Source organism: Lycorma delicatula, chromosome 5 (genome assembly GCF_047948215.1).
Source record: "Lycorma delicatula isolate Av1 chromosome 5, ASM4794821v1, whole genome shotgun sequence".
NCBI lineage: Eukaryota > Metazoa > Arthropoda > Insecta > Hemiptera > Fulgoridae > Lycorma > Lycorma delicatula.
The window spans coordinates 169701880-169716131 of record NC_134459.1 but is presented as its reverse complement, the minus strand read 5'-3'; the positions used below and the strand labels follow the sequence as shown (position 1 = coordinate 169716131).

General features: G+C 28.6%; 2 protein-coding genes across 5 annotated transcripts in view; both read right to left on the bottom strand.

Annotated features, from left to right (window-relative positions):
* LOC142325578 (kinesin-associated protein 3-like) overlaps nucleotides 1-5004 on the bottom strand; it is a 63891-nt gene extending 58887 nt beyond the window's left edge. For both annotated transcript variants that reach the window (XM_075367496.1, XM_075367493.1), the window contains exons 1-2: nucleotides 4869-5004; nucleotides 994-1095 (exon numbers count right to left, since the gene is read on the bottom strand). In XM_075367496.1, the coding sequence (XP_075223611.1) occupies nucleotides 994-1044 (51 nt within the window). In that variant the 5' untranslated portion in view covers nucleotides 1045-1095; nucleotides 4869-5004. The remainder of the gene's footprint in view (nucleotides 1-993; nucleotides 1096-4868) is intronic.
* Nucleotides 5005-7967: 2963 nt separating this feature from the next.
* Nucleotides 7968-14252, bottom strand: part of LOC142325580 (T-complex protein 1 subunit beta-like) — a 49901-nt gene continuing 43616 nt past the window's right edge. Inside the window, exons 3-4 of one of the 3 annotated variants that reach the window (XM_075367498.1) lie at nucleotides 9487-9633; nucleotides 7968-8106 (exon numbers count right to left, since the gene is read on the bottom strand). In XM_075367498.1, coding sequence (XP_075223613.1) covers nucleotides 9497-9633 — 137 coding nt within the window. In that variant the 3' untranslated portion in view covers nucleotides 7968-8106; nucleotides 9487-9496. Of the gene's footprint in view, nucleotides 8107-9486; nucleotides 9634-14252 lie in introns of those variants that run through there. The other 2 variants (XR_012756572.1, XR_012756571.1) reach the window with 2 other exon arrangements.

The window sequence follows — 14252 nt, the reverse complement described above, 5'->3', positions numbered from 1 at the left end:
AAAATCAAGAGTGAAAATGATGTTGATTGCATTCTTCTACTCAAAGGGCCTGATTCATCATAAATTTGTCCCAACCGGTCAAATCATGAATTCTAAATTCTATTTGGAAGTAATCCACCCCAAGTACCAGGATCCAGGCAGTTGGACCCTCTTGCATGACAATGCCCCGGCATATGTGGCAACAGTTTTAACTTACACCACAGATCAAATCACCGTTTCATTCCACCCACCCTATTCACCCAACTTGGCTCCAGCAGATTATTTTCTGTTCCCAAAACTCAAGTTGATGATGAAAGGCCACTTTTTCATCAACATTCCAGTCATCCAAAGGGCTTGCACTGGGCAATTGAAGGCAATTCCACAAAGTGATTTCTCCAGAGCATTTAACAGGCTCTACCGGCGCTGCAACAAGTTGCGGGTTCTATGACAGGAGCTGATGTGAGTAAATTTGTTTTATCTTTAAATCTGTATTTTTATTTAATTTAGTTCGGGAACTTTTCAGACACACTGTGTATCTGTTTCAATATGAGAAGAAAACATTAATTTCTTCCTTTTAGTGCATATTTTATTTTCATTATATATATTTCTTAAAGTATAATAATTATTTGTAATTCTATTTTTTCTTAAAAGTTCGTTCTTCATATTAAATAAAAGTGTATTTAAAATTATTTTTCTATCAGTTTTTTTAACAATAATTATTTATTTTCAAAATCTATCAAACATTGAAGTATTTAACTACCACAATATATTCTTTTTTTCATCTTTTTTCTGATGATTTGGTAATAATAAACAATGAGAACTCAATGGGAATCAAACCTGGTATTTGGAACAGTTGACATTACAGTGATGCAGTGGGACTTGATCATTGTTACTTCTTGATGCACTCAGTATAAGTAATAAAAATACTCACTAAATACAGCCAAATTTCAAATAAGAAATAGTAAAAGATAATATTATTAAAATTTACAATAAAAAAACTATTTAATAACTTACTTTTTGTACACAATCAGTATATGTGAACATCTGTTTAACTCTATCATCCATAGACAAATGGTACAGTAACTTCAGAATAACTTTCTCTAAGTCGATCGTCACCTAAAAAAACAAGATTTGCATTTCAGTGGGCTAGGCTAACTGATATGCAATAGTAAATTCAAGTTAAGCAAAGAAATCGCTTACTTCAGTTTACTTAGTAAACCTGACATGGATTGATTGTTATTCTTGTGAATGGCTACACCAATTATTGTTATTAACATCTAGTGTCAGACCATCTACAACTACTACAGTTATGACACCAAATTTACACAAAAATCAATATTCTTAATATTTAAATATGAATATATTACATAGTTGAACTTTTCTTCACAAACAAACAATGACATAAACAAGGATTTTATTATAATAATGTGTTCACACTCAAATTATACATAGCATTTGAACATTCATGAAAAATTTATTGATACTACACCAATCTCCATGGCGAAGTGGTAGTGTCTCAGCCTTTCATCTGGAGGTGCCAGGTTTGAATACCAGTTGGGCATGGCATTTTTCATGCACTATAAAATTTCATTTCCAAATTCCATACATAAGCTCTTCAAGCTTATGTGGCAACATCATCAAGCAAAAAAATTAAAGAAAAAAATTCCAAAATAAACTACACATTGGCCAATTATACAAAAAGGATTTTATTGTATACATATACATAAATTACAACAATCAACATTATTTCTCCAGATAGTTGTCGCTCACATTTAGATACTTATTGTACCATGAAATAAACTTTTGTCGACTCTTACTCAAGTAATCTTCTACAGGGTAACCATCCAGTTGTCAACCCTACTTGGAAGCTCTTAGCTGATTTCATATTACTGAGTAGCCAGTTAAATTTTCATCTTCACGAAAGGATGATAGTCACTCGGTGCTATGATGCCACGACCAGACTGTAAGGGATGTAACTGAAATATTCCTGTCTTATTTGTTCAAGTAGTCTTTGTGCAACTTGCAGAATGAGGCTACATATTGTCATGCAGAACATTTTTAACACACATCAGTTCTTCTTGATTGATCTTTAAAACTTTTTTTTTTAGCACACTGCAATAAATTTTTGACAATACTGTCATACCAATTTTTATGAGTCACCAAAATTCACTTGCAATTCCTAAATACTTTAGCCATTTTTTTCAGTTTTATAATAGCTGCATAAATTTGTCCCCTCTCATCATGCATATCTGTGTGCCCCTCTCAAGTTTTCAGCATTAATCTTAACAGCAGAGTCCGACTTCAAAAAAATAAATTATGCCACACATCCCGTACCTGACAGGAGTGATAATGATTATATGTTTATGCTTTATCTGAAATGAATTAAATGGATGACAGATGTGTGTCTAAAGAGATTCCTGGTGACTACTCTGCACAGTTTTATTGCTTGACTAACCAGTAAATATTCAATAGAATAAAATTTAGATTAACCCTGTATTCATTAAAAAAAATTGGCATTACCACCAAAGATCAACAAAAACTTGCAGTTTTATACAGTAAAATTCTGTTATATCTAAAATAACTTATGCTCTAAGCATGTTTACATTACCAAGTATTTGTGTTTAATCTGTGAATTGCATATAACTGTACTCACAATTACATATAATTGTACTCACTTTCTCATCAATCAAACTTGGTAACTGGTTAGCCAGATATTACAGAAGTAGCCAGATTTTATGTAATACCAGTGTAATATTAGGTGAGAAGTATTATCCTACAAATTAATCAACTATATCGCTAATTTATAATATTGCAACTATAAGAAAATAATGCACTTAAAATTAACAATTTCTTTAAAAGATTATGGAATACTATCTAATATGCAATTTGTAATTGCAAAAATAGAAAGCAACAAAAGATGTTTGGTTTTCTAACGCACAATGTCCATTAGAAAAAACTTTTTATAGTATACATAAAATAGATCTCTAACTGCAACCTTTCTGAACTTATCTTAGGCATCTGATATACTAAATTATCAAACTACTTGTGGTACTCTTTCAAATTTAATTACAGACTATTTAATAGGTAAAATCAAACGTAAAGATGTAAATTTATGAGTATTGCCTGTAATTTAACAATACATATTCTGAACAACTATTATCAGATACATCATTATTTATAATTTATAAAAATGATGTATTTAAAGCATGACCAAATGGATGTACAGTACCACAAGTAAACTATGTACAAATATTTTAAGCTCTGAAAATACTCAAAAAACAACATAACTTAAAATATTTTGAATATTTGGTTAATTTTTAAAAGAAAAAATCTGGATTTATTGTTTAAGGTGTATACTGTGATAGTATAACAAATAAAATATTTCTTTAAGAATTTGTGGTATTGAATTAGAAGAGTTTGGGGTCTCATCAATATCTAGGTGTGTAGTCTGATTTTTATATGAGATGATAAAATCGTACAAATACATTATAAGAGATAGCTAAAATATAATGCACACTGAAATATAAAGGAAGAACAGAATGTAGCACGAAGTGATATTGTCATTTTGTTGTTTCATTTTCCTACTAGTAACATTCCAAAACTCATTGACCCATGCTTTCTTTCGTTCTGTGAGGCACCATTTTTATTGAGTCAAGTATGCCCGTTATATTATAGTGTCAAAAACAACCTGCAGTGGTAGAATTTTTAGCAGTGGGAAAAGTGAATGCTAGTGGCATGCATCGTTATCCAAAAGAATTGTGAATTTAGAGCAATATTTTATACGTAAATAGAAAAGATGTATGGTGGAAGGTGAAAGGCATTCCAGAAAACTCATGGGTACAATGGGAAGGGGCAATCTGAGCTTCAGATTAACCTTAAAAAAATGCCTAAGAATAAACCATGGCATTTGTAAATCTGGAGAAGGCATTCGATGATATGGAATGAAATAAAATGTTTAAAATTTAAAAAAAACGGCTGAAAATAAAGGAAAAGAACAGTTATACAATCTGAACTTATCAGGTAACAATATTAAGAGTAAAAGATGAAGAATGGTAGATGACTTAAAAAGGATTAGACCAAGGAGTAGAATGTCCAAGATTGCTTTTCAACTTGCATGTAGAATAACCAACATAGGAATTAAAAGACAAATTTGAGATTGTGTAATCACAATAGGGAAAATAATTAAAATGGTGAGATACATTGGTATATAATGAAAAAATACATTGAAAACAGGGGTTCTGATATGTGACAGAAGGGAGAATAAGGAAAGTTTGCTATCTAGGAGTAAAATTAAAAAGGATGGATGAAGGAAGTAGAGATCAGAAGCAATCTGTCACAAACAAAAAGTGCTTTCAAATAGAAATAGTCTATTACAGTAGTATCTATAGTTCTATGAATTAGAATGATATCTCACAATTATAAGTATGGAATGTAGCTTTTTATGATAGCAAAATGTTGGAAATAAGAAAATAATACAAGAAGCCTTTGAAGTGTATTATAGCAGAATTTTGAAAATTTGATGAGATGATACAAGTACAAAATGAAATTGTAAGATAAACAGGAAGGAATGAAAATTTGTGGTAGAATCTTGTAGACAAGCCAGGCTGGTTGGTCACCAAGACAGTCAGATACAGTAAATTTAATATGAATGTTCAACATTAGCACAAAAAAATATGTAGATAAAACTGTGAAGGAAGACAAAAATTGTAATATATTAGATATTAAGGTAATAAATAACAGGATGTTACGTAAAACTTAACTTCCTCAGAATGTTAGGTAGTAACTTAATTATGTTGAGATTAAAAGATTAGTACCAAACACAAAGAAGGGAAGAATAGCATCAGTTCAGTCAATAAAAAAAAACATTAATATTTTAATCAGATAATTACAATTTGAAATACTGCAGTTACTTGTAGACTATAATTCCTCAGATCAGTGTGTTTAGCTTCTGAGCAGTTGCTGCTGGAATATACCACTCATATTTAATTGAAAATATATAAGTAACAATATAATTTTACCCAATAGACTAATTTTGGAATAAAGCCTACTCGAACCATATTTTCCCTCTGCTTTGTATCAAATGAAAGATTAAATAAAAGTTTCAAGGTTACTAACTCAATGTTTTTTTCCTTCATTTGAAGAAGTTTAGGCAATTTATCAATTACATTCATATTAGCCTGAAACAAAAAAGGAAGTAAATGCAAAATTATACACAAGAAAGAAACCATTAATTAATAAAGTAGCTATGAAATGTCAAGATGTATACTTAGTTTCAAATCAAAAAACTGTATTTTGTGGTTAAGTTACAACAAACAAAACTAAATCTGTCAAAGAAATTCTAGTCTCAACTAATCTAACCTGAACTTGTCCTTTTAACAATTCATGCAAATAATCTTGATCTCATACCAAAGTCACCAGAAATTTATTTTATTTATTCCTTTGCACAAGACTGAGAATTCTTCCCATTACTTTCCAAATAATATTTATTAACGATATGATATTATTCATTGTAGAGTAAACATTAATGCATATCACATTATATAACACAAACGCAGTTTTTAATATGAAGTAATAAATGTTTCATATGCATCAACCATTCAAATAATACTACTGCATTTAAAATATGCAAGTATTGCATAAGTAAGTATTGCATGCAAGTATTTCATTATTCCCAAATGTTTAGTATATTGACAAAATTTTTCACAATTTCCTAAAAGAAACACATTTACTTATAATATAGCAGTATCTTTTAATTTTTTTCAATATTTTTGAACAATTTTTTTTAACTTTACTACTGCCATTTTGGGGCTTCTTTTTTAATGTTAATTTCACTCATTTACTCTTCCTGGAGTAAGGGAGCCCCAAACTCAATTTTTTTTTTGCAATTCCAATTATCAATGCCTAAAACATATTTTTTTAATTATAAGAGTAAAAAAAGCCCTTATAATGCAGAAATCCCAAAATTTTAAAAATCTTCAAGAATTTCCATTTTAATTTATTTAATATCAATTTTAAGCATATTAGAGTCATAAAATAATCTCATAGATTCAAAAGCCCCAATTTTATAAAAATATTTTGTTTGTATTTATGCAAAGTAATCTACCAATCCAGTTCGGGGAATCCTGACTATTTGCCCTCTGGATTTGAGACCTGATTCAGGTTCTCCAACAAAAATTAGGGAAATTTCTTTTGGGAAATTTTGACTGAAACATCAGGGTGCCCTCCAGAGGGGGTCAAAATCTATATTTAACCCCAAGAATACATACATGGCCATACATGTTTGTAAAGGGGCCTCAAGTTCTGTCTATTCATGCAACTTGAGAAATGAGTGAGAGAAAGGCTGAGGGTGAGAAAAAAAGATGAATAAATAAAAATATGCTCGTTTGAATCAACAGATTAAAATTTTTTTAATCTGATTTTTTAATTTATTAATACCAATTAGAGAGTAGTAAGTTTCTACCCATCTGTCTCTCTGGAGTAAGGGAGCCCCCAAAACAAAACAAAAAATTAATTTATAATTTGAAAAGTATGAGGTTTAAAACATTTTTACAAACATTTAGGTCACTAAAAAAGCACTCTTTGATGCAGATCCCAAATTAAAAAAAATTGATTCCTTGATCCTGTGATCTCAAGTTTTAAAATATTGAAACATTTTTAAAATAATTTTGGCCCTAATCTATTTAAAATTGATATTGAACAACATTAATGTTATTAAAATTACCTTACCTTGACTGCGGGCTCTTGAAATTAAAAAAAATCGCAACAATTTTTTTCTGATTTCAATTCCAATGTGTATGAATTTAGTTTTGATAAGTAAAACCATCGTTAAAATAGACCCCCTTGATTCAGGCAATACTTAATTTTAAAAAGGTCAGAATTTTTTTACTATTAAAATACTAAATAAAATAAATATAAGCCCACCAGGCTGGTGTAGTGGTCAACTCGTCACAAATCAGTTATTTAACAACTGAGTTTCAAAGTTGAAGGTTCTGAGGTTCAAATCCTAGTAAATGTTGATTGCTTTTATAGGATTTGAATTCTACCCCTGATGTACTTTGGTAGTTAAGGTTCAATTATCCACATGTCTCAGGAATGGTTAGCCTGAGTCTGCACAAAACTACACCTCATTTACACGTCATACATATCCTCCTCATCTTATTTGGCTGTGGGAGTTGCTTATTGCTCACTAGTTGAACAGATTGCAACATACTCATTAGGAAAATAAAATAAAATATGAGTAAATATAAATTTTTACTATTGTTAAAATTTGTTTTTACTATTTTGATACTAATTTATTTGAAACTAGTTTTTTTTTATGTCAAATGAATTATCTAATTGTCTTGGTAAGTGTTTCATGAGAAGAAAATGTTACTTCATTAAAAAGATAGAAGTAATGTTTCTTAATGATAGAATTGCCACAACCTTTTGGCTTAGCTGTTAAGTTTTAGCAACAAAATAGGTATGCGTTACATGAATATTCAACTACAAAAAAAAATTCACTGAAACTTTATAGCTGTGAGTTACTTTAATGCATATAGTGATTTTTTTTTTTTACTTTAAACTACTTATTAATGTGGACACAGATATAGCAGCACAACACATTTCAGATCTTTAATGTGGAGATTGAATTTTGACTGCATTTTTAAAATTTTAGTTCAAAGACTTTACTCATAATAATAAACATTACATAAAATTCTGTAATTTTTCATTTCCTATTCTTTCAGGAGGCAAAGTATGATTTTTTGAAAAAATTATTGTACTTTCCAAAAACATATATTGTTTGATTATTCCACATAATTTTTTTAAATTTTGTTTTTAGACACTTCCAACAATATTTTCTAAAATCTCACATTCAACGGTTTTTATTGTAAGTTTTAAAAGCTTTATTTTACTATACTATTTTTTTATACTTAAGTAACTGAATAAATAAAATAAACCAATTACTGACCATTTCCTCTTTATTTTCCTTATAAATTGATAATTTATGCAGGAATGTTACAACAAGCACCAATAATTCAGGTGTTGATCTATCCAAACTATGTATCAGATAACTGACTAAATTATGCTTCCTCATTTTGTCTTCAACTCTAGGATTCTCAGCAATATTCAAAAGAAGATAGAAACATACTAAAAATAAATAAATAAATTATATAATATGCAATTAATCTTATAAAAAAAATAAAATAGCAGCAGCAGCAGATAAACAATATTTTTGCTACCAATAAATAATAGCAACAATGTTAATACTGAATTAAAATCTCTTTGAACATCTTATTGATTAAACATATTGTTGCCTACTACTGAAGACTGCATTACTTAAAACTAAATGAAATTACTCTTCAATGATGCTGAGAGATGGTAAAGTGATAAAATTATTAAAGTAATGTAGTATCTCCTCAAGGTAAAAAGTTGGTTCCTTGCAAACTGACATTACAGTAATCTGATAATTTCCCATTGTATTTACATTGTCACTGCTATGAATAATTATTACAAAACAAAAGAACTTAGTATGCTTTCCGCAGAATGTATAATACAAATTTTATATATAAATGCAAAAGTTTATCTGTTTTGCATCATGCAAGAATCAAGCAAAAACTTGCTTTTAATTTTTGGGATGCATTCATGTTATCCCAGGGAAGAGTTTGAGCCATAGATTGAGGCCCTAGCCCTCTTAAGGGTTAAGATTTAAAAGATATTCATTCATTAAAGAAACCAAAATTAATCCTTTTACTTAATAATATTTCTGAAAAAGACTAATTTTTTTTTGTAAAATATTTAATATTCTCACAACCATGCAAATAACAAACATGGTGTACAGGGGGGTGGAGCCCCCTGACTAGATAGTTGAGTGAGTAAAGCGAGAATTTTTTTAAATTATTAATAAAATAGTGAGTGGCTAGTTTACCATATACCAACTTACAGATATCATTCATCTCTTTACTATAATATAGCTTTTTTTTCAACCTCTGGGACCACCATGGTATTACTTACTTCAAAGGACAAGATGAATGACAGTTTTTGTAGTGCGTGAAAATGCTATGCCTAACCGGGATTCAAACCCAAGACCCCCGGATGAAAGGCGAGATGCTACCACTCGCGCCACAGAGGCCAGCTACTGTAATGTAGCTGTAATTAGAAATCTTATAATTAGACAATTTTAAGACTGAGGATGATCTAATGGTAACAAGATGTCTCTCAATTATTGAGTTCTTGTATATAAACATTTTTTTTAATTGATCTTTGATAAGAAGCTGATATATATATAGGGATATATGTAGTTATCTATGCAAGGATTTTTGGCACAGTTCTGCCATAGATTGACCTTATCTCATTAAGATAATTGTATCAAGTTCACAACAAAAAGTATATATAAAACTTAATTCCAATGGGGTACATACACACCTGAACAACAAATTTCAATTAAGAACAAATTAAAGCTACAATGATATACGATTTACTCCTTAACATAATAACAATTTTTATATTTTTATAAATTTGTATAACCACCTCTTAATAGCTAATCTTGTTTTTTGGCTAAAGTAAATAACTTCCTTCCAGTAATAACAGATTCATCATCAGATTCTGGAGTTCTTGACACAGTAGTGTTATTAGTAATGCTAGGAGTGGAAGGGGCTTTTAAAGCTGAGCGAGGAGCTAGAAACAAAAAATAAATAACTTTTTAATCACTGGGTTTTTAAAATTACCAGTTTACATCTTTACAATTGAAAATTATGTTTCTAAACAGGAGTGCATATCAATTTTTAAAATTATCCTGAACATAGAATTTAAATGTAGAAGATAGTTTTTTTAAAATGACTGAAAAAAATACCATATTTTAAAGATACTTTTAGTTATTTTTTAACTAATATTTACTAGTATTGTGCCATAAGATAATTCATATATTTTTTAATCCTTTAACATCTAACGTTAAAGCAGCTGGAAAATCAACTCATTTTGTTTTATAATATTGGTCCACATTTAAGTAAAGCAGCTGTTGCTTGGTTTCTCTGTTTACTGTTTTAAGTTATAAATATTTTTTTCTCTTTTATGTGATTTTCTTTGTTTATGGGGTTTGATTACACTTTTTAATTATCTCTGCTCTACAGATTTCATAATTTGAAATTATTTCTCACATAAAATTTTATTATTTTTTTTTTGTATGTTTTAATGAAAACAACAGTTTTTGTTTTGATCAATCATAATCAGTACAAAGTTATAGCTTTTTCTATAGTAAATCAAAAAGTATAAATAGTTTACAAGTGTTTTTGGAACAGATATGTTAATGAATGTTTTATAAAGTATTTCTTATGCTGAAACAGAGAGTGTAATCAAAAATTCTTGCATGACAACATGTGTCCTCACATCGTTCAAAGAATGGGAGAAACACTTGAAGTTGGGTTAGGAGGAGTTGCCACATCCTCCCTACAGCCCACAACTACCCCATCTGATTTTCAGTTGCTCAGACTATGCAAACGACGACAACAAAGCGGTCAAAAAAGCAGTACACGAATAGTTCAAACCACAAAGTAAAGAGTAAAAAGTACAGGCTATGCTACGAGAATCAGAAGCTCATAGATCGGTGGGACATAAATGTTGCTGGAGACTATGTTGAAAAGTAGTAAAAGTTTCATTGTCATTGAAAAATTATTTTTCCCAACATCAATTTGTCTCATTAATTGTTGAACGTCCCTCGTAAATAATATAGGGGAAAACAAACTGATTCGCTCAGAGACTGGTGAATGAGAGAGCTATGACTGATTAGCTAAGTAAATACGAGTGAGAAGTGTTACCTCATGTGCCATACAATAGAGAAAATAAATATACCAGATTCAACTTATTCCCAAAGTTGAAAGAACAAATTGTTCAGAGATTATTTTTCCTCTCCAGAGGAACTTTCATTGGAACACTCACAACTTTACCTGCAGGGCACTTATGGAATGGAAGTGATGACCTCACTGGAATAGTAAATATTATGAAATATTTGGAGGTGATCATTGAAAACGAGAGGAGACCACATAAAATGAGTGTAAAGATATGCTACCTTTACTCCAGATACCTCCTAAAATAAAATATACATCAAAAAAATAGCAAGGATTATTTATGAAATAATCATCGTATTGTTTTATATTATTAATATGTACTGTAATCATCTGGATGGTACTGGAACTTTACATACAAGTATTTTTTTATCTTTTTTTTTGTCTTCAGTCATTTGACTGGTTTGATGCAGCTCTCCAAGATTCCCTATCTAGTGCTAGTCATTTCATTTTCATTTTTTTATCATGTAACTGATAATACTACGTTACCATACTACTTGTCAATTATATTTCAAACATTGCCTATTAAGTACTTAATGAACATTATTCTAATTACTTTTGTAACAAAATTATATTTTAAAAAGTTATTGCATTATATAAATTCAAAGTATGATGTAATATGAAGGATTTTTTCCTTCTGTAAAGATAAATAGTGAATAAACTTTTTACCCTGAGAATAAAGTAAGGAAGCATATCTACTACTACTATCAAGTATGATGTAGCATTAAACAGTTTCTGGAATCAGTAATTAATTTAATTGTGGCCAGGAAACAGTTGTTTTATTAAATTACAACATTCATATGACAATAAGGTGACATCAAGTTGTTTCCTCTCTGAAAATAGTAACAGTTGTGTAACATGTATCACAATTTAAAACATTACTGAAGACCAAACAAATATTAAATTTTGGTTATAAATCACCAATAGAAATAATGTTACTTATAAAAGTATATGATGTACAGTAACATCAAATATACAAGCTTCTCTGTGAGGGTATGTTAATGAATATACTTATCTCCATCCGCTACAACAAATAATAAAAATATTGAACATACTTTTTTACGATAGAAGGAAGTCTTTTAAAGAAATTTCAGAAGATGGAATATTGATTAGAAAATCTATTATATTTGTCAGAAGAGAATCTTTTATAATTTTGCCATCATATTAATCCATGCTAGTCAAAAAGTACAATATAATGTCACTGGAACATCTACCATACTCCCCAAACTAGACAAGCTAATTTTTACTTATCTTCTCTTTTAAGATCAACTTCATAAAAAAATAATACAAAGGTGCTAATGAACATTTTACATGAAAGTGCAGTGTAAAACCTAAAACCTTTTAATACACCTAGTTTTGTAAAATAAATTTACACAAGTAACCTTTTGAAGCTACCTCATATTTTACACAAAAAACAACGTGGAATATAAACAAGGTTATGAAACCGAGGTAATTTATAGACAATGGATATATTTTAGTATTCATGTACGGCTAAGCTACAATTTTTTATTATGTTAATAAGGAGTAATTATATAATTCATAAGAAATATATTAATTCTTACAAAATCTAGTTTACAAGATAACCATTTATTTGATGATATTCTATTCTGAATTTCTGCTATTGTCGATACTAAATTCTTTCTACTAGAAAGTAGACTTAAACATTTTCCATCATCTACTCTCCTTAAATAAAACGTCACGATTTAATTTCAGTTACTTAAACAAAAGTTATTGTAATTTATATATTTTAACTTTGTATAATCCAGTAGCTTATCTCCGATTGAAATAATGCAGTATATATGAATGAGATGTCAGTACTTAATTAAAATAATAATAGCAGAGATTCAGTATGTTTAAATAATTAATGAACATTAAGATTTGGTAAAATTGAATAAAAATAAACAGCATTCTATAATTGTCCTGATAGCATATAATTGTTTATCCAAATAGCATAAACGACCTGTTAAAGTTAACTGGGTTAAAAGTATAAAAAAATATTGATCTAAGTGTAAGTTATTAAAAAATTGTAGCTTAGCCGTACATGAATACTAAAATAAATCCATTGTCTATAAATTACCTCGGTTTCATAACCTTGTTTATATTCCAAGTACCCACTTTTTTGCTTTTTACAGATACAAAAAATGTATTTCCAGAGAATTGTTAAAATCACACAAGTAGGAAAAACAGAAAAAGAGTTAAAAATGTATAAATATTATTAATAGAATGTAAAAGCTTTAATAGATCACATATAGAAATAGTTTAAGTTACAACCAATTATTTTTAGACATAACAATTATTATACATATTATATATTATTAGATATTATATATCTCATTAACAATAAAATATTAAGTTAATACATTCTTAAGCTGATGTAAATATTAAATAAATTGATCCGAATATACTTAATTTAATTATCATAATATATTCTGAATAATTTTACTAATTAACTATAATTACAAACAACTAAGTGAAAGAATTTATTTTCTATTATTTATGTAAAATAAACTGAAAGCGAGAAATATTAAAAACAGAATGTAACATTATAATATATACATGCAATAAAAAAAAAAAATGCAATTTATTTATTCACTCCAGTAACTACCACCTGAAGCCGGATTACATCTATGCTAATCCCCCATTTTTTTCTCTTTGTTTGAAAATGAATAATAAATTGTTTTGGTATATAAAAAATGGATTCCAACTCAGAAACTTGTAGATGAAAGAAGAGACTATTTACCAATTTAATCCTACAATATTAATTATAAAAAATTTCTACAAAATCTTATTTTATCAATTTTTTTTTAAGACAGCAAAAAAATATCAACACATCAATATAGTAAAGGAAGTTTAATTATTAAAGGCTGATACCTTTAACAATTAAAACGAAAGACTGATGCCCAATACAACAATTTATATTCTTTTAACAGTAATGGAAAAAAAGCTAAACAAATTATGCATATTTAATTGATTAAGAATTAAGACTGATTAAGAAGTAAGCATGCTGACCACAATAACTAGATGGCCAGTAAAAAAAAATTAGTAATAATAGATAAATACAACAACATGCAAAAAAATTAGAAAATTAATAGGATGACTTGTTAAAATTGTGAAGTTTTGAGATTTTTAATAGACTGAATTACTATACACATAAGTAATTTTATAGAAAATACAAAATATTATATCGTGGAATTTTATCTTCTTTATTTCTCTATGGATGTATTAGCAATATAGTAAGCCATTGAATTACAAAAACTTGCCTCTCAGAATCTCTTTTTACAAATATACTTTATATCTCTTTTAGTATAAACAAATATACTTTTAATGTATGCATAATAACAGAATAATATTATAAAGACCATTAAAAATGGTATAATAAAAACAGATTCCAGTTTAACCTCTTATTTGTTGTACCGGTTATCAATTTAACTTTATATAACGGTAACGCTATCTGAT